General features: G+C 42.6%; 1 protein-coding gene across 1 annotated transcript in view; it reads left to right on the forward strand.

Moving 5' to 3' along the window:
- The first annotated feature begins 10,097 nt into the window (after window positions 1–10,097).
- The window catches only part of LOC139474771 (exportin-4-like), a 37,647-nt gene continuing 20,543 nt past the window's right edge, over window positions 10,098–27,201 (forward strand). Inside the window, exons 1-10 of the mRNA XM_071257896.1 lie at window positions 10,098–10,177; window positions 14,156–14,261; window positions 17,082–17,223; window positions 18,780–18,921; window positions 19,779–19,895; window positions 21,195–21,351; window positions 22,482–22,594; window positions 25,568–25,725; window positions 26,248–26,422; window positions 26,844–27,026. Coding sequence (XP_071113997.1) covers window positions 10,127–10,177; window positions 14,156–14,261; window positions 17,082–17,223; window positions 18,780–18,921; window positions 19,779–19,895; window positions 21,195–21,351; window positions 22,482–22,594; window positions 25,568–25,725; window positions 26,248–26,422; window positions 26,844–27,026 — 1,344 coding nt within the window. The 5' untranslated portion in view covers window positions 10,098–10,126. The remainder of the gene's footprint in view (window positions 10,178–14,155; window positions 14,262–17,081; window positions 17,224–18,779; window positions 18,922–19,778; window positions 19,896–21,194; window positions 21,352–22,481; window positions 22,595–25,567; window positions 25,726–26,247; window positions 26,423–26,843; window positions 27,027–27,201) is intronic.

Here is a 27,201-nt window from a genome sequence, read left to right on the forward strand (position 1 = left end):
TAGTCTTGACTAGTTCAGGGTTCAAAACACTAAGTTTTTCAAAACAAATTGACAAATACCCCTCCAAACAGAGTACAAAAATATAGAGAATCTCCCCGAGTGTCCTTTGATATCAAATATATCAACACGAGTTCATAAAAGCGAAACAATGCCTTGTGACGTCAGCCTAGCAACAAAGTTGCTGGGGTCATCGAGTATGCATAAGCTCCTCTCAGTTATCTATCATCTCCACACGCGATGTCGCTGAATACGCCAAGGGATGTTTAGAGCTTTCAATATGTGTTCGTGAAACTTGTTCCGAGAGTACATAAGCACGCTCTTTAATATTACACACTGTGTAATACAGCTGTATGTTTATTAAACGGGTGATCTCTTCATGGGCAAGTAATAAATAGAGAATCTCCCCCGAGTGTCCTTTGATATCAGATATATCAACACGAGTTGATAACAGTGGAAAAGGCGAGGTGGTTTTAACTTTTATCAATGAGTGTTGATATATTTCATATCAAAAGCTACTCGGGGATATTTTATTGATAATCCAACATCATTCCTCCAACTTTTTCAGTTTGTAGACAGTAATAAGCAGTGTCTTAAGTGTAAAAAGTACTGCTATCAGATTCAGTAGCAGAGCCATTAGTGATGTCATTTGATTGGGACGTCATGGTAACCAATGACGTCACAATGGTCTGCAGAGCATTGATGCAATTTCATTGTAGCGATATCTACAAGGTAGATATGTAGGGAATACTACACCCATTCTCGTTAGATACCATAGAAAGTTCACGAGTTCCGTAAAAATGGTATCTAACGAGAATGAGTGGTATTGTATATATATATTGTAAATACATAACAACTTGCGTTCGTTGACAGACCAAACTGAAACCAGTTGCAAAATCTGGTTTCGCATGAATATTGATATATGCCCAAATATGGGCATTGTTGACATTTCTATGCATACGCATTAACAACTTGCGCCTGCAGTTGTGTTTGCAAACATAACAGCACCGAAGCTAAAGATCCTTTAGGAAGAATTTCGTCAACTTATGGTAATTCAAGCGTCATGTTGTTAGTACGCAGGACACCTATAAGACAATTTTAAAAGTCACATTAGTGTTCGCCAAAGACATTCATATTAACTGTACCACCCTCAACTGAAGACGTGAAAAGTCTGCTTGCATGTCTGTGACAGCTTCGAATGAAGGGCAAGGTCACCACCGCAATAAGAAAAGACAACCATGATCTTCTCACATCGTTTTACGCTAGAGATAGGGAATGTTATTGTTCACATTTGGGATATTTTGGGCCACATAATAAGAAATCAGCACACTTCTACGGAGTCTTCGAATGATTTGTTTCGGAAATGTTCACTTTGAGTGATCAGGTCGTGCAGTCTTGAACAAACAACTCCCGAAACAGTGCCACAAAATACGTTTGAAGGAGACACTGATGGCTCAACCGGATCATCACAAATAAGCCTAGATATCTGACCAGATAGTTTGAACTGACTTCATTTCACCACGCTTATAATTTTACGTTAAATCAAATTGAAAGTTACGAAAGTGGTCGGGTGCGTCACGCTCATGGGGACCCTCGATTTATTGATCGGTAGGTCTAGTCGTACATTGTAAATGGATACAGCTCGATTATATAATGTCTATAGAAGCTATGCGCATAACTTATATAGAATGCAAACCTAATTTGATGCGTGTGACTATCTCGTTTGGTTTAATAAAGTGTTTGTAAATATATCTCGCTCTCATGAGATTGCTTCAGTTCTTCCTTGTAATATTGCAAAATGAATGACGTCTCGCGATTTTTTATGAATGAAAAACGTAGTTCCGGTTATTCAATCAAAACGAATAAAACAAGGTCAACCCTGTACGACATCCCGTGATGTACGGATTTAGTATCGTACCACCTGGATCTTCATCACGTGGGTAATAACGCTTGATCTCACCCAAGCGATATCTCCTGTGGGAGCCAGTTTTGGATGAAAAATATAGTCTTCAAAAACAGTAACGCAAAGCCAGATTTATGTGAGGTCGATAATACATTTATACGAGGAACCGTACAAGGCATTGAGACAAAATGTTGTAGAGAGAACACTTGGCGATTGTAGTCATCTCAGTTATCGGTACATAGGAAAAGTCCAAGGTGAAGGTCAGCTACCATCAATAATGTATGTGTCTCGTTGGAATCGAGAGCGGCCTAACATACCCTTCCCATGGAAGAGACGAGTATGCGAATCACATCCTAGGGAATGATAGCCCACTCGGCCTGCAACGCAAGAGCCAACTGCTGCAACGTCTGGGGATATGGTTGACCTTGCCGTCTATCCAATTCATCCCACATGTGCTCTATCGGGTTCAAATCCGGGGATCTCGAGGGCCAGGGGAGAACATCAACGTTGTTGTTGTATAGACAGGCTCTTGCAATCCGTGTTGTGTGCAGTCGAACGTTGTCCTGCCCTTGGCTGCAATTGGGTGGACGAGTGGTAGGATAATTTCGTTGATACATCGTTGAGCCGTAAGACTGCCCTGGATATGGACCGAACATGTCCTGCCATGATGAGGGATAGCCGCCCACATCATAACGCAACCCCCACCAAACCTGTCCACTTCCTGTGCGCAGTTTCCGGCGTAACGTTCTCCCCGACGGCTGCAGACTAGTGCTCTTCCACCCCATCGACGGAGAAAAACTCTTGATTCGTCGCTGAACCACACATCTCGCCATCGCAGATGAGGCCATACCCAGTCGTTGTTGACGATGCTGACGACTCATTATGAGGTGTCGAACAGGACGTCTTACTCGTAGACCTGCTGCTCTTAAACGGTTTTGTACGGTCTGGTTGGATATTCTGCGCAGTCCAGGTATATAGGATGCAGTTGAGTTGAGCTGTGGTCGTCCTTTTACGTTGGTGACGAAGTCGGATGTAGCGTTCTTGGGCGGAGGTGGTTACCCTCGTGTTGACCCATGCTGTTGAAACCGACCCCATAGCCTTGAGAATGTGCTGGGCGCTGCATTGACTACAGCTGATCGGGATTTCCCTGTCTGCAAGCGGCCTGTGACGTTGTTTCTTTGCACTTCTGTTAATCTTGGCATGTTGTTGAACTGTTACTGTTCGATTGACGCAGAAGCCAGGCAATCAAAAACCCTGCACTTTAATACCGTTGATAATGCTTCTGGCCGTGCATCGCGTGCAGCTCCATTGGCCTTTTGTTGATGCACTGGGTGCGTTTTTCCGAATCCCGACTCATGGTTTGCATGTCCTTGTTTTTATCATTTTGATCCGGGAAATTTCTCACTGACACTATAACACCTAAAACCTCTTCATTTTGCACCTCTTGTTTGGACTCACAAAATGATTTCTTGAAAATCAGCTTGACAGGTCATTTCATGGAAATCAAATTCGTCATACCGCATTGTAGGGTTTACAGGTTGTAAAAATAGTTTTTAAAAATGTTGAACGAATTTATTTCTCCAACACACTTTAATTATTAACATGCTACATTTTTTTTTAAATGTGTAAGTCTAAGTAGTTACAGTTAGCGAATACCCCCAGTAAAAATACAAAAAATCAAATTAAATGCCTCTCCACCCGGAACTTGGTTGTGTCATGGTAACTCACAGCTGTCGATGCCTCTAATGTTTTTGTTTACAGTATGCGGGCCTCGGACACGTTATAGGAAGCAAGATGACAACTCCGATCTGACTCGTGAAGATCCGGGATAGAATAGGTCTTCAGCAACCCATGCTTGCCATAAGACGCGACTATGCTTGTCGTAAGAAACAACTAACGGGATCGGGTGGTCAGGTTCGCTGATTTGTTTGGTGTATGTCATCGTATCCCAATTGCGTGGATCGATGCTCATGGTGTCAATCACTGGATTGTTTGATCCAGACTCGGTTATTTTCAGACCGCTGTCATAGAGCTGAAGTATTGCTGAGTGCGGCGTCAAACAACAAACAGTATCAAGTGAGTGAATGTTGTTTGACAGCGCAGTCAAAAGTATTCCCAGCTATACCACTGCCAACAGTGAATAATCGAACCCGGATCAGATAAACCGGGTCAGACAACATGCCGCGTGTCCTGTCAAGGCCGTAGTTAACTTACTTTTTTTTTCTTTTTTTAGGGTGGGTGGGGTGGGGGTGGGGTGGGGGTGGGGGGGGTTCGGGGCAAATATACAAGTATTGTATTTTCATGATTCAAATAAAACTGTTTTCTATAAAAAGTCCAGGGGGGCAAACCACCCCACCCCCCACCCACCCTGCGGCTGGCTACGGGACTGCCTGTACTGTCTCTAAACATTCCTAGACATTAAAATTGGCAACGACGTCACTGGAGAAGTCTTGATGCAAGCCGCTTTTGAAACCGTTTCATGATCCGCTCAGAACAACCCCAGACTTTTCATAGACAAATCTATGTACGTAATATTAGATTTTCAAATACAGATTGTGATGTGGGATGTCTGATTCCGCCAAAGTCTGGCATATTGATGTATACATTCTTTTAATCTCGTCTCAACTTTTACATAAATAATTGAATTAATTCTTACGGCAACTCGATATCATTTTCTATTTATAGATATTTGCTTTTTAAGTCTCAGTCAAAGGCATCAAAGAGGTTGTGCGTCTATCGTTCCTAATGGCAAATGATTTGGCAGAGCTTGCAATAACATGTCCGTTTCCGATAACATTCACAGATGCGTAAAGCGGAAGAAGAGCAGAAGTTGTATTACCATCCTATAATTGATATTTACAAGGAACCAGATTGGTTATGAGTGTGAGCAGGAATATTTGCATGTGGCATTCGTCAAAACAGAGGGGGGGGGACTGCTGATATTAGTTGCAGATAAAACGGAATAGAAATGTTCCCAAAAGGTTCCCAAAAAGTGTATAACTCAATGCCTTTCTTTGCAGCTTAATGAGGACTGGCATGAATAGCTCATGATTAGATTATGTGATGTTGAATATTTTCGTTTTTCTCATCTCCATAACAGACGTCATATACAACCCAACATTAAAAAAACGATTTTATTTTTTTCACTCCGCCACTCATATTCAAAATGGAAAGCAGTGTTCAATCGGTCTGTGCAGGACACGCATACACTTGGCCATATATTGGTTTCCGCTGTGTGTCAGTGTACATGTTCCACCGTCTCTCTTTATATCTATTCATGTAAATACTTAATTCATACATGAACACTGCGTATCGCATTTATTCATTTAGATACTTCAAACATGCGCTGTTGGGATTCTGGGTGAGTGAGAGAAGAAGTTAACGATTTGAAATGTTTTAGCGAACTGTCTTCGCCTTGTCGTTACCTCACCACCGTAAAACACAACCAAACAGGGGTGCGGGTTGCATGGGAGATATGGAACCCGTACTCGCGAAAATACTGCAAGCGACTGCGCAACATGATGACATTTACGAAAGCCAGTGCCGTAGCCAGCCGGGGGGCAGGGGACGGGGGGCAGTTGCCCCCCTGGATTTTTTTTTAAAACAGTTTTATTTGAATCAAGTTGGGGACAAGTGATACTTGTACAAATATTTGCCCTCCCGGTCAAATTAAGTTAACTACGGCCTTGGAATGCGATGTATATATCCTTCGCTACAGCACCTAAATCCTTAGTCCAGGTTATTTTACCCAGAACTTCTGCAATTATCGTCCCCATAGACAAATGTAAGCTGTGGAACACATCGAAGATCGGTGGTGGTTCTTTCGAAGAGCATGTCCATTCCGACTCAATCACTTCCGGTATATTTTAGCACAATTCCGCCTCGTTTTGAATCTCGACATGAATATTCATGAGTAATATTAAGAGTATAAAGCAACTATTCCGGGTTATTGAAGGTCCTCAGAAACCTAAGAGACGACAAAATGGATCAGGTGTTCATGCAGGCTCGGTGACTTGGCTGGTTGTGTATCACCGAATCCCTGGGGGCGCAGGACGTTACAACCACTGGATTGTCTGGCCCAGGGCCCCGTTCCACAAAGCGATCTCAGCACTAAGCCCCCGTTACACTATCAAAAACGTAGTCAAAGTCCTTTTTGACCAAATTTTTGATAGTGTAACGTGCTGTCAAAAACTTTGACAAAGTTTTGGACGGACTTTGATGGAATAGAAACCGATCTTATTTCTCGTCAAACTTTGATCAACGTTTGATGACGTTGATTTAATTTAGCCAATCAGAATGCAAGGAACATTTACCCCTTTTCAACCGGAAATGCATATAGTCAAGTCAAAATGATACAACTATTTTGGACTGACGAGAAGTTGGAAGAATTAATTGATTTGTTTCAACAACGAGCAGCCATTCCCAGGACCAAATATGGTTTTGCCTACCCCGACGCCGCCTTCTCAACATGGCAATACACAAAATACATATGACAACAGCAAACATTTCTTCGTCAGTAGCATCCATCTTGGCTAGATAATTCCCACCAAAACTTTGATGAGTGTAAACAGTCCAACTTGGACCAAGAAAACTTGGTCAAAGTTTTCTTTGACCAAGTTTTTTATCCAAGTTTTTGATAGTGTAACGGGGGCTTAAGAACAAAACAAACATGTATATAGTCCATGCTTTAAAGTGTCAAACTGTTCGTGACATTGGCAGGATCCTGTTCATCTGACGCTAGTGTTCGATTAAGTTAAATTTAGTGTTGGTTTTGTCGCGGTAATTTAGGCCCCTGGTGCGACCTCGCAGACCAAGTTACCGTAAACACAGTTAATATTGTACAGACGCTTCTTTCAGTGTCAGATCACACATCTCATGAAAATATAATTATAAAGATATTACCCTCGTGTGTCTCCGTGCCGTAAATAGAATATATTAGCAATATAGAATATGGATATCCTCTCCTTGAGTATAATGCATATTTATACGGAAACACACGGGGGTAATCTTTTTTCATATAATCATTCTTAAAGTAATGGATGTTTAAAAGGTAATTCCACTTGACGAAGTAAGTGTAGAAACTGCGCATAACTGCAATAAAACGCAGCTTTTGCGCCGACGCATTGAAAAACCCATCTAAGCATATTAGTCAATCGTTTATTGCGTGAGTAAGTGAGTTAAAATTCAACGTCGCATCGGCATTATTTCAGCCATATTGCGACGCGAACACTTTGATATATTTACAATTGAGTCATGATTACAAAGTTATATTTAAAAACAAATTTAACAAACATTTTTTATCATAACATTATTTACAACTGTTTAATACAGGGGCTATAAGCCCCCAGCAACCTATGCTAGGCCACCTCGCTGGGGATCATGGGAACTTATCTGCTGGTGGTCGGGCATAATACTAGCCAATATTAAAAAATGTTCAGCAATGAGTTGGCTTAACACACATGGATTGTGATAGGAATTACCTGTCGCACAATTTGGGCTATCATTTTACCGTACTTTAACCGCCTGGACAGAGCCTTCAATAATCTCTGTTGAATGTTTAAAAAGGACTTAGTAAATTCACATACACATTTATAATTTATGATACAGTTCAATTTCTTTCAGGTAGCTTAGAATCAGATGCTCGCTCACACCTAATAAGAGATCTGTAAGATTTACTGTTTGATAATGTGAATCCCTTGCAAATGCAAAGTCCACACAGTCAAGCAAAATATACGTGACGGTGAACCTTTCATCACAAGGAATACACTTAGTTCTCACAATCGCCTATTGAAAAAGGAGGTATCCATAGATGTATGTAGCGAGAGAGTAGTGCTAGCAAGGTGACCTCATTTGCATATTTATCTGATCATGACACCAAGTTTATCGGACTGGTCTCTCGCATCGATAACACAAGCCCAGTATATGATAAAACTGTCGTCCAACTATGACTAACAATGGCCCTATACGTGGATATTTCAATAGTGTTAGTCACAGTGAGCCAACGCTTTAACCACAAGGCTACCCGACCTCCCCATAGTGTTAGTCAAGTATTCGAGAGTGGGCGAGTAGGTGAATGTTGTTTTTCGCCGTAGTATAATATATTAATATTATGCGAACCAACAATCCAAGGCATCTAAGTACATAGTACTTCCTGGGCCATTCATCACCGGAATCACACGAGGCTGAAAGTGAGTTAGTGAGTGAGTATGGTTTTTCGCCGATTTTAGCAATATTCCATCAACATCACGGCGGTGGAAAACCAGAAATGGGCCTCATACATTGTGGGCCATGTGGGGAATCGAACCCGGGTCTTCCGTGTGACGAGCGAACGCTTTAACCACTAGGCTACCCCACCGACCCATGAGGCTGAAAGGAAGCCACTTGCCCATTGATCTAGGATAATTGATTATGTATTGTAGTTATTGCCTAGGGGTGGTTAAAATGTTCTGAATACGTTTTAAAAAATTATTATTATGTCATCAACATACATTAATATGTAACGCTAATTCATTTCTTTTAGTGCCTGATATGGTTTGCTGAAATGCCATAGGAGTATTTTTGAGGCCGAAAGTTAGGCGATTCTATTCAAAAACACCACGGGGTGTAATTTAGGCCGACTTGTGTTTTGTATCTGAATAGAGAGGTATTTGCCAAAAGCCACTAGCACAATCAAGGATACTCAAAATGTTGGCATGGCTGTCGCCTATATATGGCATCAACGATATCTTCAAAACGTGTTAAAGGGGAAAATATAGGCCTGGTAACTGCATTGAGGCGTCTATAATCTACGGCAAAGCGGTAAGAGGTATCCTGATTTTTAAACCATGACAACGGGAGCGTGCTATTCAGAAGAACCGGGCTGAAAGATATTGGCTTCTAACATTTCTAGCACCTGTATGGAACATTCTTTTCCAATGGGTGCTTTTTGCTTATAAAAAGGGGGTCTAATCGGTCTGACGTCACCTGTTGCTATTTTGTGATGATGTAAGTAAGTATCCTAACCCTGACCAATCTGAGGCAAAAACTGATCTTTGTGATTGGAGAAATGCATTTTACTGTATGCTTGTACTTTCAAGATTGTCATTACTTTTAAAACGGTTTTGGGGACAAAAGCTCTACGACATTCAGGGGCATTGTTATTGTGCAAACCACATCAATAGGTTTCTATAAAACTTCATCTATCCAAAATGAAGTATTGTTTCAATGCACAGAAATTCTATCTCCTTTTGTTCTATTTAATGTATCGCCAAACATTCAGCATATTTCCTTTAATGATAAGCCCCCTCCGGACAGGACCCTTAATCCCCAGTACTAACTATTAATGTCAGTTAACACGTTGCGTCCGTGCGTGCGTGTGTGTGTGTGTGACATAAAATACAATTATTACCTCTTATTGACACACGCACGCTCGCATACCCACCCACAGACATACATGCATATGTTGTTTTGTTGATTACTTTCCAGTAATTTCGGGGTGGGATGGGGATAGGTTTGCGTTAAGGATCTAAACACATATCTTACAGTGTATTTCGATGGTAAATGCGACCACTGTAATATGCATTTCGTGCTTTCAATAATCACGATTGTGTCATATAGATTCACAACATTGTCAGTGATTTATTTTCATTTTTAATATTATTGGTACCATACGTTTTACATGTCTATGGGTGTACTATGATATTAGACATGAGCTATCATTAATCAGGGTTAGGAAAATACATGAATGAGATTATATGATTTGTTGTCTATATCTTTAGGGTGTTAATAATACGAATAATTATGACAACAATGTAATTTGTTTTCGTCCTTGTTTGTTACTTGGCTACATGCTCCTCGCTGTCCAAACATTGGAGTTTGTGCACGGAGTATTAGGCCTACACGACGATAACACGTGTCTAGACATCATGATAAGTAAACTGAAAAAAAAGAGAGACTTTGTATCATCATTTAACTACACTCATAACGGTGTGTGGTGGATGTTATTTTCTTAGCTGGATGTTTTCATGAATGAATATTTCTTCATATATAATTTCTGTGATGTTTGGGAATATATTTGTGAAGTAAAATAAAATGCAAAATATCTTTCACCTTTTAACAGAAACTCGGGATTTAGCAAAGAGCAAGCGCATCCATTTTTTTTACTGTATTACTGATGCCAGCACGCTGTATGGAGTTCGGTAATGCCTCACACTTCCGGTTGAATGGCGGAGTAACGAAGAAACAGTGATGGCGGACCATGTGATGCATGAATTAGAACAGGCCTCACAAGTTGTGTTGGTGAGTCTGAGACTTCAATTATAAGTCGAGAAAACTAAATACTCTCTGTTAATCATTATACTCTTGTAATGTGTCTACGTTAAACAAGCCCTCGGTCTATTTTCAAAGCAATCTTGTCTTGTGACAAACGTGTTTGGTCGCACCTGTTGTCATTGAAATCAGTTTACTGACACACACAGGTAAATGATTGCCTCAGAATGTACCCTTTTGTATCCTCGGGGCGTTTTGATTAAGTTAAATGTTTATTCATTACATTTCATTTGTTTTCCACAATATATATATACTCGACTGATTGACTACCATGCCCGTTTTCAACAACATTTAAAAGTAAACAAAAGTTGATTTTTGGATTCAAGCTATGTTTTTTTCTGTGATTTTAATGTTTTCAGTGTAATGTGGGAAATACATAATATCTTTATATAATTTCTTGAATCCAGCTGCAGTTGTATGTACATTGTAACTAGAAGAGAGAGAGAGCTCCCTGCACTGACATGAGTGTTGTGTTGTTGCTGAATCATAGCGGATAGTCATAGTAGTAATGACAGTTGATATCAATATCATGCTTACTGTAATACCCTTAGACAAAGCTGGATCCTGCGATCCATACTTGCCTTTCCAAATGGCTCGTAATAAGTATTATGGTAATGTCTGCATCAACACACGAGCTCCATCAATCCTTTGATCATATTGATGGATTTTCTTCACATTCATGTAATCTGTATGTTATAATCTCACAATGAATATTCTTAGTGAACTATGAAGCTTAATAAGTTTATCGATATTCTACAGGATTAAACTTTGCACTGCCCAATTATGCAAATTCATATTTTTTCCACTTGTCTGTGTATGATGACAGTCAAGTTATGATTCAAATGATATGGACATAGACTTTAAGATGAATTATCAAGTTCATGCATGTATTTGTACCTCAGTCACCCAATTATGTAAATTTACAAGTGTAATTTTATCTTTGGTGTGGGGAGCTTATATAAGCGGTGTCATATGATTATGATTGAGACATGAAATGCAGATTGTAAATCATCACAATCATGTCCAAGGAAAGGTTTACTGTATTGAACATGTTGAAAGGGGAAATATTTTCACCAAAGATTAAAAACAATTTCATTAGTGATGCAAGAGGGCAAGGCTCCTTTTTATGCTGAGTATGTAAAACCAAAGCCACAATGTGTTACATGTGTCATATGCAAGAGTTGGCACAGATGGCTGTCAAAAAAACAAACAACAAAAACATTCATGAGAGACACTACTACAGGGATTCCTGAGCACAAAGTAATAGTTACATGACCTATTGTCATCAGACATCAAGCGCTTGGTAGATCATACATGTACTTGGAATCAAGGCACAACTTCTGTTTAAAGAATTAGTAGGTCAATATATGTGACAATTAGAATTTTCTTTATGAATGAGAGTTTTGTTTGTTGATCGCTAATCTATATTTCGAAATCATAGTTTGAAAAGAATATAATATAAAAACAACTTTGTGATGTGTCATGGTTATCATGGTGATGACCTTGCTGGGGTCATGTTATCTCATAAAACAATATTAAACAAGTATGTGCATAAAAAAACACCTAACTCAAATTCACCTTCCTTATGAGCGTGCGTTGTATTTAGAGGACATAAAAGTTTGTTTACAACCAGTCTCATTGAAATCAGATCTTAGTTCTCGCTACCGCTAAACAAAGATCTGAGGGCATACCAATACCGTTTGCGTCAGACTGACCTTACATGAACTTTGACCGACCAATGGAATGACCAATCAGAGGGCAGCTTTCTCGTGCTTTACGGCACTAATTTCAAATTGGCGACTACACTTCTATGGATTCAGTTGTTAAACCCGTAATTATCGTTCGGAGTTAAAGTTTTCGAAGTTGCATGGTCAGATATCACATTCCGACTGTCACTTTCATAAACTGGTAAGCGATGCTCTGATTAGTCCCAGTCTATTGAAAGGTCGTTCTGACGTGACCCCTAATGGGATGTCCTCAGATCTTTGTTTAGCGGTAGTGAGAACTGAGGTCTGATTTTAATGAGATTGGTAAACAACTGTCCAGGTAATTTAAATTCAGTCGGGTGCTACATGTACAAAGTGTTGGTGACCAATCTGTCCGTTTTTACACCAACTTCTTATGAGTCTGATTCATTGTAAACTAAGACACTAATTCATCCCTGAACAATCAAAACATTCAGTAAAACTTTTTGTTAAAAAAACAACACTGGTATTTACCCAATTGGAGGGTGGATTCACTCATCTGGAGAGACTAAGATCTTCAACATTAGTCGCAGTATGGCACGGCCGTTTCGACGGTGTCACAACCCTTTATCCTGCTCCCTCTGCTTTGTGTATTTCATCTCTTGGGCATGATTGATAGCTTTGACAAAGAGTTAGAAGAGATGCCAAGCAGTAGCACTATATCATCCATGGGTCTTGTAGAGTCGATTGACTGGAGACCCTTCCAGGACAATTGAAAGTTATATGCTGTATTACTCATTCTTTACAGATACGGGCGGTCGGGTAGCCTAGTGGTTAAAGCGTTCGCTCGTCACGCCGAAGACACGGGTTCGATTCCCGACATGGGTACAATGTGTGAAGCCCATTTCTGGTGTTCCCCGCCGTGATATTGCTGGAATATTGCTAAAAGCGGCATAAAACCATACTCACTCACTCACTCACTCACTCACTTTACAGATACACAGTGACAGTCATTCATGTAACAATTCATACCTGAAAACAGGTTCCGCATGATATACCCGATATCATGCTGTTGCGTCCCACTAACGTATTATGATCGTATCACCAGCTTTGGTGTGTTTTCCTGCTCACGAGTTATTGTCTTTAAGATGCTTGGCAGTGTTATAAATAGTTGATTAAATTCATTGTTTAGCACCAGCTTCCTTGTGTACGCCTCATGGTTGTAGTCTATTACAGGCTAGGGTATCTGCACCCTACCATCCAACTGTAAATGCATAGCGTGAGGTAGGATAAGTTTAAAAATGTGGAAATTTTATTGCAAGTTGTGTATTTATATACTTATCCTATCTCACACATTATATGCCCTTCCAACCATTTCCGCATCACAATAACTCCGCCCTATTAGCTCTGACAAAAGATGAATGATATGGCAGGGTTAATCACCTGATTAGGTCGTGTATGCCGCTATGCCAGTGTTCCCGCTGGCTTTTAGAACTGCCAGTCAGACCGGTAACTCTAAAAATGACCAGTGCCCCCCCCCACCCCCCCCCAAAGTTTTGTCAGTCCCAACTTTAAACATATGAAAAAACATATGAAAATTGCCTGCTTTTAATTCTTTCAACCTCATGTTCATTTCATCGCTGAACATGCTGAGGTGACTTAGTTAGATCTGCACTTCATTCACTCGAAGTCCAGGCACAATAATCTCCTTTTGTTTTAATATTTCAAGACGAAGTCACTACAAATATACTTTTAACCTCGAAACAAAGCAAAATGTTATTTCCTTGTTCTAAATATCGACAAGGGGAAACCCTGATGGTAACAGACAAGCTGACTTCGTTCGAAAAATATACCAATATGAATATCACAGATTTATAAGGTACTCTATTTGCCGGTCACATGAATTACTGGCCTAATATTATTGGTAAAAAACTGGTAATTACTGGTAAATGGGAACACTGTAGGCACAGTAGTATAGAGGGTGACATATTTGTTTTGGGTAGTGACCATGGTGATGCTTGGATGAGTTTGGGTGAATTGTTTTTTAGCAGCTGGAAACTCTGTTCATGCACGTTTCCACAATGGACCAAAGAAGAAATCAGAGATGCATAGTTTGATACAGGATAAATATATTAATATACAAATTACAATTCAAAATAAAATTTCCATTTGGTTTATGTCTTTTCTTTTTATATATTACACCCATGTTCATAATTTAACATGTTTGAAAATGTCGGTGACTCCACCCTGTCTGTGTTCACAGGCTGCCCCTAACATCGTGACTCCAGACCAGCGACAAGCTGCTGAGAGAGTCATCTTGGATTTCCGCAAACGGAAACTGCCGTACAGCATTTGTAGATACATTCTAGGTGAGCTCATAACCGACGCTAGAATTTCATATGATCATGATAAATTGATAATCACAAGCAGTAACATTTTAAATTGGATGTTAAATATGACATGTTTCTTTCAAAGGTTAAGCTGGATGGAGGAACAAAATCACATTACCGGCTTGAAGCTAAGCTAGGCGAAAGAGTTTATCTAATTAGCAGACACTTCAACACAGGAAAACTGGTGCTATCACCATAATTGTTTGTTTACCAAGTGATCAGCACCTGATTGTTTACCATTTCTCCGAAACTTGATACAAATTGTACAGATTTCCTCACTCACAGTGGATTAAGTCGATAAAAGTGATAGCTAACCCATACACTGCCTCACAATTAACGCCAAGGATCGTAAAGGGGTGCCTATTCCCGAGGATCATTGAGGGTGTTTGATTGACAAGTGGTGCACATCCCTAAGGATCATGAAGGGGTGTCTGGTCTGAAAGGGGATGAGGATAGAGTTGGGAGACATGCTGGATCTGACAGTAGAGCTGACAGTAGAGCTAACAGTAGAGCTGATGACAGCTGACAGTAGAGATGATGACAGCTGACAGTAGAGCTGATGACAGCTGACTGGATGTACTGGATCTGACAGTAGAGCTGATGACAGATGACAGTAGAGATGATGACAGCTGACAGTAGAGCTGATGACAGCTGACAGTAGAGATGATGACAGCTGACAGTAGAGATGATGACAGCTGACAGGATGTACTGGATCTGACAGTAGAGCTGATGACAGCTGACAGTAGAGATGATGACAGCTGACGGTAGAGATGATGACAGGTGACGGTAGAGATGATGACAGCTGACAGGATGTACTGGATCTGACAGTAGAGATGATGACAGCTGACAGTAGAGATGATGACAGCTGACAGGATGTACTGGATCTGACAGTAGAGCTGATGACAGCTGACAGTAGAGATGATGACAGCTGACGGTAGAGATGATGACAGGTGACGGTAGAGATGATGACAGCTGACAGGATGTACTGGATCTGACAGTAGAGATGATGACAGCTGACAGTAGAGATGATGACAGCTGACAGGATGTACTGGATCTGACAGTAGAGCTGATGACAGCTGACAGTAGAGATGATGACAGCTGACGGTAGAGATGATGACAGGTGACGGTAGAGATGATGACAGCTGACAGGATGTACTGGATCTGACAGTAGAGATGATGACAGCTGACAGTAGAGATGATGACAGCTGACAGTAGAGCTGATGACAGCTGACAGTAGAGATGATGACAGCTGACAGTAGAGATGATGACAGCTGACAGGATGTACTGGATCTGACAGTAGAGCTGATGACAGCTGACAGTAGAGATGATGACAGCTGACGGTAGAGATGATGACAGGTGACGGTAGAGATGATGACAGCTGACAGGATGTACTGGATCTGACAGTAGAGATGATGACAGCTGACAGTAGAGATGATGACAGCTGACAGGATGTACTGGATCTGACAGTAGAGCTGATGACAGCTGACAGTAGAGATGATGACAGCTGACGGTAGAGATGATGACAGGTGACGGTAGAGATGATGACAGCTGACAGGATGTACTGGATCTGACAGTAGAGATGATGACAGCTGACAGTAGAGATGATGACAGCTGACAGGATGTACTGGATCTGACAGTAGAGCTGATGACAGCTGACAGTAGAGATGATGACAGCTGACGGTAGAGATGATGACAGGTGACGGTAGAGATGATGACAGCTGACAGGATGTACTGGATCTGACAGTAGAGATGATGACAGCTGACAGTAGAGATGATGACAGCTGACAGTAGAGATGATGACAGCTGACAGTAGAGATGATGACAGCTGACGGTAGAGATGATGACAGGTGACGGTAGAGATGATGACAGCTGACAGGATGTACTGGATCTGACAGTAGAGCTGATGACAGCTGACAGTAGAGATGATGACAGCTGACGGTAGAGCTGATGACAGCTGACTGGATGTACTAGATCTGACAGTAGAGCTGATGACAGATGACGGTAGAGATGATGACAGCTGACGGTAGAGCTAATGACAGGTGACGGTAGAGATGATGACAGCTGACAGTAGAGCTGATAATAGCTGACGGTAGAGCTGATGACAGCTGACGGTAGAGCTGACAGCTGACTGGACGTACTGGAGCCGACGGTAGAGCTGATGACAGATGACTAGATGTGCTGGAGCTGACAGGTCAGCACTGATGACTGATGACACAGCTGGCTAGAAAGCTAGAGATAACAGAACAGCTAACAGAGCTGACCAGAGAATGTAGCGCTGACTGTGTGATAGAACAGCTCATTACAACAGCTCAGTTACAAATACCTACAAATGACTCACCAGCTTACTATGGAAACATCCTATTCTTAACTCATAGTACAAGGTCAGACATTTCCAATGTACTTATGTTCAATGACCATCTCCGTGGTCTAGTGGTAGAGCGACCGCCCCGAGTGGGTAAGGTCGGGGTTTGAACCCTGGTCGCGTCGTACCAAAAGACGTTTAAAGATGGCACTTGTTACCCTGCCTGGCGCTCGGCATTAAGGGGCTAAAACAAGGACTGGTCAGGTCAGAGTCAGTATAATGTGTCTGAGTGGGGTATTTATGTTAAACTGCGGCATGGTATCTCAGTGGGCTAGCACGATGACAATGGCATTAGTCCGGACAAGCAGCACCACGCACGCTCGCGAGCACACACGCACGCATGTCGCTATATAAGTGCAGTAATCTTGAGCATGATATGAAACCCCTCACATAACCACTTCCACTTCAATTCCACCCATGGGATGTTCTGCCTGCAGAGACCAGCAAGAGTGACTATGTGCTGTTCCAGTCGGCCACCACCATCAAGGAGGGGATTGTGAGAGAATGGACATTGCTGTCATCTGAGGATGTGGAATCACTCCGTTCTTTCCTGCTTGGATACATTACAAAGAATATCAGGTATATGGTTGGAGAGAAAGGAGGGAAGTGAACTCCTGTTAACTGTGTTTTCTATTTGCAATGTCTCTCAGAAAATATGTAACATGTTTATTTCATTTATTTAGTAATCATGGTAATTATGAATTGCAAGTGATTCCATTGCATTTTCTTGCTAACCACATAATCATTTTTGCGTTTGTGTGCCCTTTAACCCCAAAACTGATTAGGTCATACTCAACAGTGTAATACTGTTTCTTGATTGGCTGATAATATTGGCTGAGCTTGGGATGCATTTATGCGCTGAACTATGTCCCATTGAATTCGTATCATTGTCTACAGTTTTTTGTGTTAATAATACTTTGATAAAATATGCAGTCTATTAAGTTATTCGTGGTTTTTTTTGTATTTATCAAGGTATTTTGCCAAATTTTGTTCTTAATATTTAAAATAATAGGTATATTAACAGCAAAAGAAACTCAGGTGATAGACATATTTAAAAGTCAATTTTGACATAGGTCTGTAGAGCTGTGTGATTGAATTTTGATAATGAATGGGCAAATGATCTGGTCTACAGTTTAGTCATCTTCCCGAGGCAAGAGCATCCACCAGCCTTTTGTTTTGTGTGCCATGGTCCAATTGTGTTAAGCACAAGGAACTGGGCTTGATGTGGCAAGGGTGGACCCAAGGCTTTGATAAAAGAAAGGTCAGTAGACATGGTAGATGCTCTTGCCTCGGGATGATGCATCTTAGTAGACTGTATACAGGACAAAGGTTGGACATGTTGGAAGATGATGTTGAACTGTTGAATGGTTTAGATTGTATAAGTAAATTAAGGGTTACTTTTCACTGTGAAAAATGAAAAGTCATACTTCACTTGTTATCCAATTGAGGCTACACAAGAATATGTAATAATTTAATGTGAAGTAGGAGATCGAGTGTTATGGTATTTGTGTGTTATGGTATTTGTGTGTTATGGTATTTGAGTGTTATGGTATTTGAGTGTTATGGTATTTGAGTGTTATGGTATTTGGGTGTTATGGTATTTGGGTGTTAGGGTATTTGAGTGTTAGGGTATTTGTGTGTTATGGTGTTTGTGTGATATGATATTTGAGTGTTAGGGTATTTGAGTGTTAGGGTATTTGGGTGTTAAGGTATTTGAGTGTTAGGGTATTTGAGTGTTAGGGTATTTGAGTGTTAGGGTATTTGAGTGTTATGGTATTTGGGTGTTAAGGTATTTGAGTGTTAGGGTATTTGAGTGTTAGGGTATTTGTGTGTTATGGTGTTTGTGTGTTATGATATTTGAGTGTTAGGGTATTTAAGTGTTAGGGTATTTGAGTGTTATGGTATTTGTGTGTTATGGTGTTTGTGTGTAATGATATTTGAGTGTTAGGCTATATGAGTGTTATGGTATTTGAGTGTCATGGTATTTGAATGTTAGGGTATTTTTGTGTCATGGTATTTGAGTGTCATGATATTCGAATGTTACATTAATTGAATGTTGTGGTATTTGAGTGTAACTTATGGTATTTGAATGTTATGTTATTTGAGTGGTATGGTATTTGAGTGTTTTCTTTCAGCCTCCAGAGCTATGTGAGAGAGCAGATCCTTCAGACAGTCGCAGTCATCCTCAAACGTGGCACCCTCGACACCAAGGGCTCTGGCTGTGACAGCCTCTTTGCTGATGTTACCCAGCTTATAAGCAGTGGAAATGTTACCATGGTAACCATGTGATCCCAGACTTTCTTACATCATGTACATATGGCTGCATTTGTAATGATAACAGGACACAAGGGACTTCATATTTTATTTGGGTCATACTCATTTCTACATGTAGTAGTCCATGCTTTTCTTATTTTTGTTGACTTTAAAGCAACATTCACTGACAATTTTAATGTGGCATGAGATGTAACCCATAGCAACAGTCATGAGGACAGAGAAGTTTGAGATTGTTTGGTCGGATGACAATGTAGGCTAGTCTGCTGGCCTGTGACTACTAAATTGTGTTGTGGACAAGTTAAAATCCACTGATGGTAATCTTCATTGCCTAGTAGCATTTGAGGGCTAGAATTCTGAACCAGTTCTCATTACTTAAACTTTGCTACAAATTTTAACCGAATAAAACTGACAGAAAATAGTAAACTTTTTTGTCTCCTTCATGATGGACTGGCTACAAACTTTGACGTCTAGTGAAATAAGGTTATCTTGCCTAGTCTTTAAAACAAGAAATATTTGTGAGTGAGTTGGGTTTAACACTGCTTTTGACATTATTCCATTTCTATCATGGCGTCTCAGACATTTACCTCCTTGGCGAAACACACTAGCATGGGTATAGTGCTGACAAACCTAGAAACATAATTGGGGTGAACCGGGATTCAAACCCACAATCATAGGTTTCTAGCGTGCCCAAGGGATGCAACTCTGCACAGCAAATCGCAGGGACCTAAGACAATGGGCTACATGTGCCCCCAGAAATATGTATGGCTGCACATGTATACAGTATATATGTGCCGCCATGAATATTTCTTGTTTGTAGCAGCCGACATGGTAGATACACATGTATGTTTCCTGTCCCCCAGCAACTTGTGGCGTGCTCCATGCTCACAGCCCTCCTCAACGAATACTCCAGCTCAAGTAGGACCAGCAACGTCGGCTTCACATGGGAGTTCCACACGCGGTGTAAGAGAGCTTTTGAGGTACGTTGTCCGTATGCTTTAAACTTACAAGTACCACGTTATGATCAATTCTGATGTGACGTGAAAAACATTCCTTCGTCGAATCTGTTATCTCTCTTGATACAGTCTTTCACTGTATCATGACCATAGGTCCATATACTTCAATCTTGTTGTGGAGTCCTCGCCCACTACCTCCACCACCTTCACCACCACCACCTACTTCACCAACTACTTCCTAGTCACCCCCCACCAACCCCACATCCCTTATCGAGCAACTGCTTCCACCCATTGAGGCTTCCCACCATCCCGTATTGAGCCACCATCTCCATCATTGAAGTTTCACCATCCCGTACCGAGCCACCATCTCCATCAGTGAAGTTTCCACCATCCCATATCGAGCAACTACCTCCACCATTGAGGATTCCCACATCCCTTATCGAGCCACCACCTCCCATCATTGAAGTTTCCACCATCCCATATCGAGCCACCACTTCCATCATTGAAGTTTCCACCATCCCATATCGAGCCACCACCTCCATCATTGAAGTTTCACCATCCCGTATCGAGCCACCACCTCCATCATTGAAGTTTCCACCATCCCATATCGAGCAACCACCTCCACCATTGAGGCTGGGACCATCCCTTATCGAGCCACCACCTCCACCATTGAGGCTTCCCACATCCCTTATAGAGCCGCCACCTCCATCATTGAAGTTTCCCATGATCCCATATCGAGCCACCACCTCCACCATTGAGCCTTCCCACATTCCTTATCGAGCCACCATCTCCATCATTGAAGTTTCCACCATCCCTTATTGAGCCACCACCCAAACCCATCACTTCACTCCTCATCACCCAGCTTCTTCTCACCCAAACCCATCACCTCACCTCCTCATCACCCAGCTTCTCCTCACCCAAACCCATCCCATCACCTCCTCATCACCCAGCTTCTCCTCACCCAAACCCATCCCCTCACCTCCTCATCACCCAGCTTCTCCTCACCCAAACCCATCCCCTCACCTCCTCATCACCCAGCTTCTCCTCACCCAAACCCATCACTTCACCTCCTCATCACCCAGCTCCTCCTCACCCAACTCATCACCTCCCTGACACCCAACTCATCACCTCCCTGACACCCAACTCATCACCCCGGTCCTCAGCCAGCTCTTCATCACCCAAACCCATCACCTCACCTCACCTCCCTGACACCCAACTCATCACCCCGGTCCTCAGCCAGCTCTTCAGCCAGCTCTTCATCGGACTCCACTCCTTTCCACTGTACAATGCATCCTTCACACCCGTCTCTGCCTTCTATTGCAGGAGAAGGACCTGAAGAAGGTGTTTATGTTTTCCATGCAAGTGTTGAACGAGCTTAATGCACAGCCGACCCCCCTGACCCGCGAAGCCACTGCCGTCCTTAACCGTGTCCTCTCCATCACAGAGCAGGTCCTCAGCTGGGAATTCACACCTAAAACTCGTATCCTTCACAACACATCCTTGGCGATTGACTGGCAACAAGTGCTGTCCATTTTTGTTCATCAGCCTATTTCATCCTGTTTTTAGCCTTACCTTACACCCAGTTTGACATATACCTTCTTAACACTTATTTCAACTTTCACATGCATGTGACTCCTCAGGTCCAGCAGCTAAATGAATGTGCTAAAATTTGGCAGTACAGTAAACTTCAGTTATTAACGAACTTAAAGGGACCACTAATTTTTGCTCGTAATAACCGTAGTTCATTATACTATATACAGCAAAAGGGACGGGACCATAAAACAGTTCAATATATCCATCAGTTCTTTATGAGCAAGTTTGTTATAAATGTAGTTTACTGTGCTTCCTTTGCCAGTCTGTTCTTGAGCTTTGTATTTCAACAAACTGATGAAAGTTCAGTAACAAACTAAATAACATATCATGCAAACACACCAATTTCCTCATGCTTGCCCCTGCTGATTCTGTCATACGCTGACAGTGTGGGAATTTGTTCCAAATATCACCCTCTGGTTCTAGTCTGTCCCAGGAACCAGTGGTTGATATTATGAAGCGCTTCTCACATCAGTAGAGTGCATTCTACCATTACATTGGAGAATGCTTGATTCTGATTGGTTAAAAAGTGGTTTCCTTTTTGAAACCGTAACCCCTTTTAAATTTTTAAGAATTTTCACACAAAAAACGTGCACATGAATGCAGCGATGGACTACATATCAATTCATAAAAAATAGCTGCCGATCGATCACCCATAGGAACTGTAAAACATATCAATATTTCCTCTATTACACGCTGGGTCTCTAGTAAAAGCCAGGTCTCTAAAACACGCCGGGTCAACAGCGTTCACAATTAATAGACTGCCTAGCATCTAATAGAGAAAATATGGTAGTATGTAGGATATATAGCATGTTTTTGGCGACGATATGAAGTTCTAGTCCATCACCCTGACAGCTTCGTTGGACTATAGCTGGAATATTGCTGACTGTGATGTAAAACAACTGACAAACATACATGTAGTATTTCACAAGCATTTACTAGTGTAGGTTGGTGGAAAGTGAGCCTATCATGCTGTGGTTTTGTCAAACAATGGATGTTCAGTTCCTTCACCTTCGACAGTTATCAGAAAACATGTGGGGTGTTTTTCCATCAACCAGAACATCACCCTGAAGCCCAACGCTTCATGGAGGGACACACTGCTGGACCCTACAGTGCTGGGGCTGTTCTTCAAGGTAAGCAATGTCCCTCCCTATTGACCCTTCTACCCAAGGCTTTACCCCACAGTGCTGTGGCTGTTCTTCAAGGTAAGCAATGTGCCTCCCTATTGACCCTTCTACCCAAGGCTTTACCCCACAGTGCTGGGGCTGTTCTTCAAGGTAAGCAATGTCCCTCCCTATTGACCCTTCTACCCAAGGCTTTACCCCACAGTGCTGGGGCTGTTCTTCAAGGTAAGCAATGTCCCTCCCTATTGACCCTTCTACCCAAGGCTTTACCCCACAGTGCTGGGGCTGTTCTTCAAGGTAAGCAATGTCCCTCCCTATTGACCCTCCTACCCAACGCAGGACCCCACAATGCTGGGGCTGTTCTTCAAGGTAAGCAATGTGCCTCCCTATTGACCCTCCTACCCAAGGCTTTACCCGAAAGTGCTGGGACTGTTCTTCAAGGTAAGCAATGTCCCTCCATATTGACCCTCCTACCCAACGCAGGACCCCACAGTGCTGGGGCTGTTCTTCAAGGAAAGCAATGTCCCTCCCTATTGACCCTTCTACCCAAGGCTTTACCCCACAGTGCTGGGGCTGTTCTTCAAGGTAAGCAATGTCCCTCCCTATTGACCCTCCTACCCAACGCAGGACCCCACAATGCTGGGGCTGTTCTTCAAGGTAAGCAATGTGCCTCCCTATTGACCCTCCTACCCAAGGCTTTACCCGAAAGTGCTGGGACTGTTCTTCAAGGTAAGCAATGTCCCTCCCTATTGACCCTCCTACCCAAGGCTTTACCCGAAAGTGCTGGGACTGTTCTTCAAGGTAAGCAATGTCCCTCCCTATTGACCCTTCTACCCAAGGCTTTACCCCACAGTGCTGGGGCTGTTCTTCAAGGTAAGCAATGTCCCTCCCTATTGACCCTCCTACCCAAGGCTTTACCCCACAGTGCTGGGACTGTTCTTCAAGGTAAGCAATGTCCCTCCCTATTGACCCTCCTACCCAAGGCTTTACCCCACAGTGCTGGGACTGTTCTTCAAGGTAAGCAATGTCCCTCCCTATTGACCCTTCTACCCAAGGCTTTACCCCACAGTGCTGGGGCTGTTCTTCAAGGTAAGCAATGTGCCTCCCTATTGACCCTTCTACCCAAGGCTTTACCCCACAGTGCTGGGCCTGTTCTTCAAGGTAAGCAATGTGCCTCCCTATTGACCCTTCTACCCAAGGCTTTACCCGAAAGTGCTGGGACTGTTCTTCAAGGTAAGCAATGTCCCTCCCTATTGACCCTCCTACCCAAGGCTTTACCCCACAGTGCTGGGGCTGTTCTTCAAGGTAAGCAATGTCCCTCCCTATTGACCCTCCTACCCAAGACTTTACCCCACAGTGCTGGGGCTGTTCTTCAAGGTAAGCAATGTCCCTCCATATTGACCCTCCTACCCAACGCAGGACCCCACAGTGCTGGGGCTGTTCTTCAAGGTAAGCAATGTGCCTCCCTATTGACCCTTCTACCCAAGGCTTTACCCCACAGTGCTGGGACTGTTCTTCAAGGTAAGCAATGTCCCTCCCTATTGACCCTCCTACCCAAGACTTTACCCCACAGTGCTGGGGCTGTTCTTCAAGGTAAGCAATGTCCCTCCATATTGACCCTCCTACCCAACGCAGGACCCCACAGTGCTGGGGCTGTTCTTCAAGGAAAGCAATGTCCCTCCCTATTGACCCTTCTACCCAAGGCTTTACCCCACAGTGCTGGGGCTGTTCTTCAAGGTAAGCAATGTCCCTCCCTATTGACCCTCCTACCCAACGCAGGACCCCACAATGCTGGGGCTGTTCTTCAAGGTAAGCAATGTCCCTCCCTATTGACCCTCCTACCCAAGGCTTTACCCCACAGTGCTGGGACTGTTCTTCAAGGTAAGCAATGTCCCTCCCTATTGACCCTCCTACCCAAGACTTTACCCCACAGTGCTGGGGCTGTTCTTCAAGGTAAGCAATGTCCCTCCATATTGACCCTCCTACCCAACGCAGGACCCCACAGTGCTGGGGCTGTTCTTCAAGGAAAGCAATGTCCCTCCCTATTGACCCTTCTACCCAAGGCTTTACCCCACAGTGCTGGGGCTTTTCTTCAAGGAAAGCAATGTCCCTCCCTATTGACCCTCCTACCCAACGCAGGACCCCACAATGCTGGGGCTGTTCTTCAAGGTAAGCAATGTCCCTCCCTATTGACCCTCCTACCCAAGACTTTACCCCACAGTGCTGGGGCTGTTCTTCAAGGTAAGCAATGTCCCTCCCTTTTGACCCTTCTACCCAAGGCTTTACCCCACAGTGCTGGGGCTGTTCTTCAAGGTAAGCAATGTCCCTCCCTATTGACCTTTCTACCCAAGGCTTTACCCCACAGTGCTGGGATTGTTCTTCAAGGTAAGCAATGTGCCTCCCTATTGACCCTTCTACCCAAGGCTTTACCCCACAGTGCTGGGACTGTTCTTCAAGGTAAGCAATGTCCCTCCCTATTGACCCTCCTACCCAAGACTTTACCCCACAGTGCTGGGGCTGTTCTTCAAGGTAAGCAATGTCCCTCCGAAGCAAATTGGTTGATAGGGTGTCATTACACCCCAGCTGCATTGATTGTTGCTCACAATATCAATCATTGGATTGTCAAGACCAGTCTGCTGTCTTATAACTGGATTATTGCTGAGCGTGTGCCGCAAAAAAAATAAAAAATTGATACAACTGAAACTATGTTTTACTTACTTACTCATGCCATTACACACTCAAGACTTGGGAACACTTGTTGCCCAGTGGTCTAAGCCAGCACAATTTGCTGTGCGGAGTTGCATCCCCTTTGTGTGCCAGGCTCCAGTGATCATTGGTTCCTATCCCTGATTTTGGCCCTCAGTTTGTTCACATCTAATATCTGCATTGCTATTTTGCTTCCACATTTGGCTGACTCTTTGTTTCTTGTGTTAATTTTTTCTCCTTTTAAGAAACTTGACCCTTTTCTTGTTTATATTTCAGATCTACGACAAGGTTCGGCACAATTCTGAAATGGCCCATCATGCCTCCCAGTGCCTCAGTCAGCTGGCATCGCTCAATGGCCAAATCTTCAGCGATGAAAAGGCCAAGATCCAGTACCTCACCAGCTATATCGATGGCTTCCTACAGCTTCTCACAGGGTAGGGAAAAACTAGATGCACCGGGATCACCAAGTTGACAGATAGTGAAATCATTGTTAACAGTCGGACCACCTGTAGCCTGGAGAAATAGATTGACTTCTCTGGCTCGACCTTATTACTGCCTGACCTCATACGACTCCAACTCGACCTTATTACCTTCTGACCTCACCATGGCAACAGAAAGCAAAGATACCGCATCATGCATGCTATGTAAATAATGTGTATGATAAGAAGTATAAACAGAAGCATTTGTCACGTGACCGCTAAGCGACGGCAGTAGCTTTCATGGTGTTAAGATATTGCAGTGATAATGGCGTCTCTAGTTATTTGTCACACAGTTTCAGTCCAGGATTGAGTAAAGTTCTGATCAGTCACATTTGGCTTTTTGTACAGATTTAGATTACTCAGGCAGCTTCGTACAGATTGCACTGTACATCAATACGTGCTGCCCAGATATAGATATTGGTGATAGTTCCAACATAGTAGGATGTTAATTCTATCGTTTATGGATTGTGTGTGCAGACTGGGTCTTCAAGATTTCGAGCACCTTGGTATTTCCAACTGCTTCAAGAACCTGGCTATGATGTTCCCGCTGGCATGCTTCATGGAACTGCCGATGCTGCACTTCCGGGCCTTCGTCGATCACATGACCAGACTGACATGCTCAATGGGGAAGGAGGCAGCCAAGGAAGAGGCGGTATGTCATGTCAAGTTTGTCTTTGATTCTTTAATTCTTTGAGTGGCATTTAGAAGTTGGAATGGTAACTAAGACAAAATTGTTATGGATGAGCAACTTCTTTATTACAATTGGGCGACGTTTCGGTGTAGATTCTAACACTGTTATCAAGCCAATGAACATTTGCTTGATGATGGTGTTAGAATCTACACCGAAACGTCGCCCAATTGTAATAAACAAGTTGCTCATCCATAACAATTTTGTCTAAGTTGTCTTTGATTGTTTAGATTTAAGTTGCCATTTGTTGGAACTAATGTTTAATATTCTGTGTTTTGTTTTGAAGTCTGGTTAAGAAAAAGTCCCCATGAATTTCATTTCCTCATGCTTGAGCCGATATATGTGCATCTCACCCTTCACCTTCTTGTTGCACTGGCTGTTCTAGATGGATCGGGATGACACAATCCACATGGAGGCATACGAGAAGATGCTGGACACCTGGATGCAATTTGCCACCAATGTCAAGTCCTTCCCCGAAGGTGCACTCAAGCCACACGCCACGGAAATCTTCAACTCCTACGTCCAGTGTCACATCAGTTCCCCCGAGGGGATCCGCTCACAGCTGATGGTTAGTAATACACATGGGTGGTCAGTCCGACTACATTATGTTTGTGGGGTATAACGTTACACTGTACTTTGAAACTGTATCGTTAACAGTGTTCAAAATAACCGCATGCCTATAGACCTATGGCAGGTAGATCTTGTGTTGGGCCCATAGTTTCAAATTTGTATGGGTCCTTATG

This window comes from Haliotis cracherodii, unplaced genomic scaffold (genome assembly GCF_022045235.1).
Source record: "Haliotis cracherodii isolate W230 unplaced genomic scaffold, xgHalCrac1.p SCAF_3, whole genome shotgun sequence".
Classification (NCBI taxonomy): Eukaryota; Metazoa; Mollusca; class Gastropoda; order Lepetellida; family Haliotidae; genus Haliotis; species Haliotis cracherodii.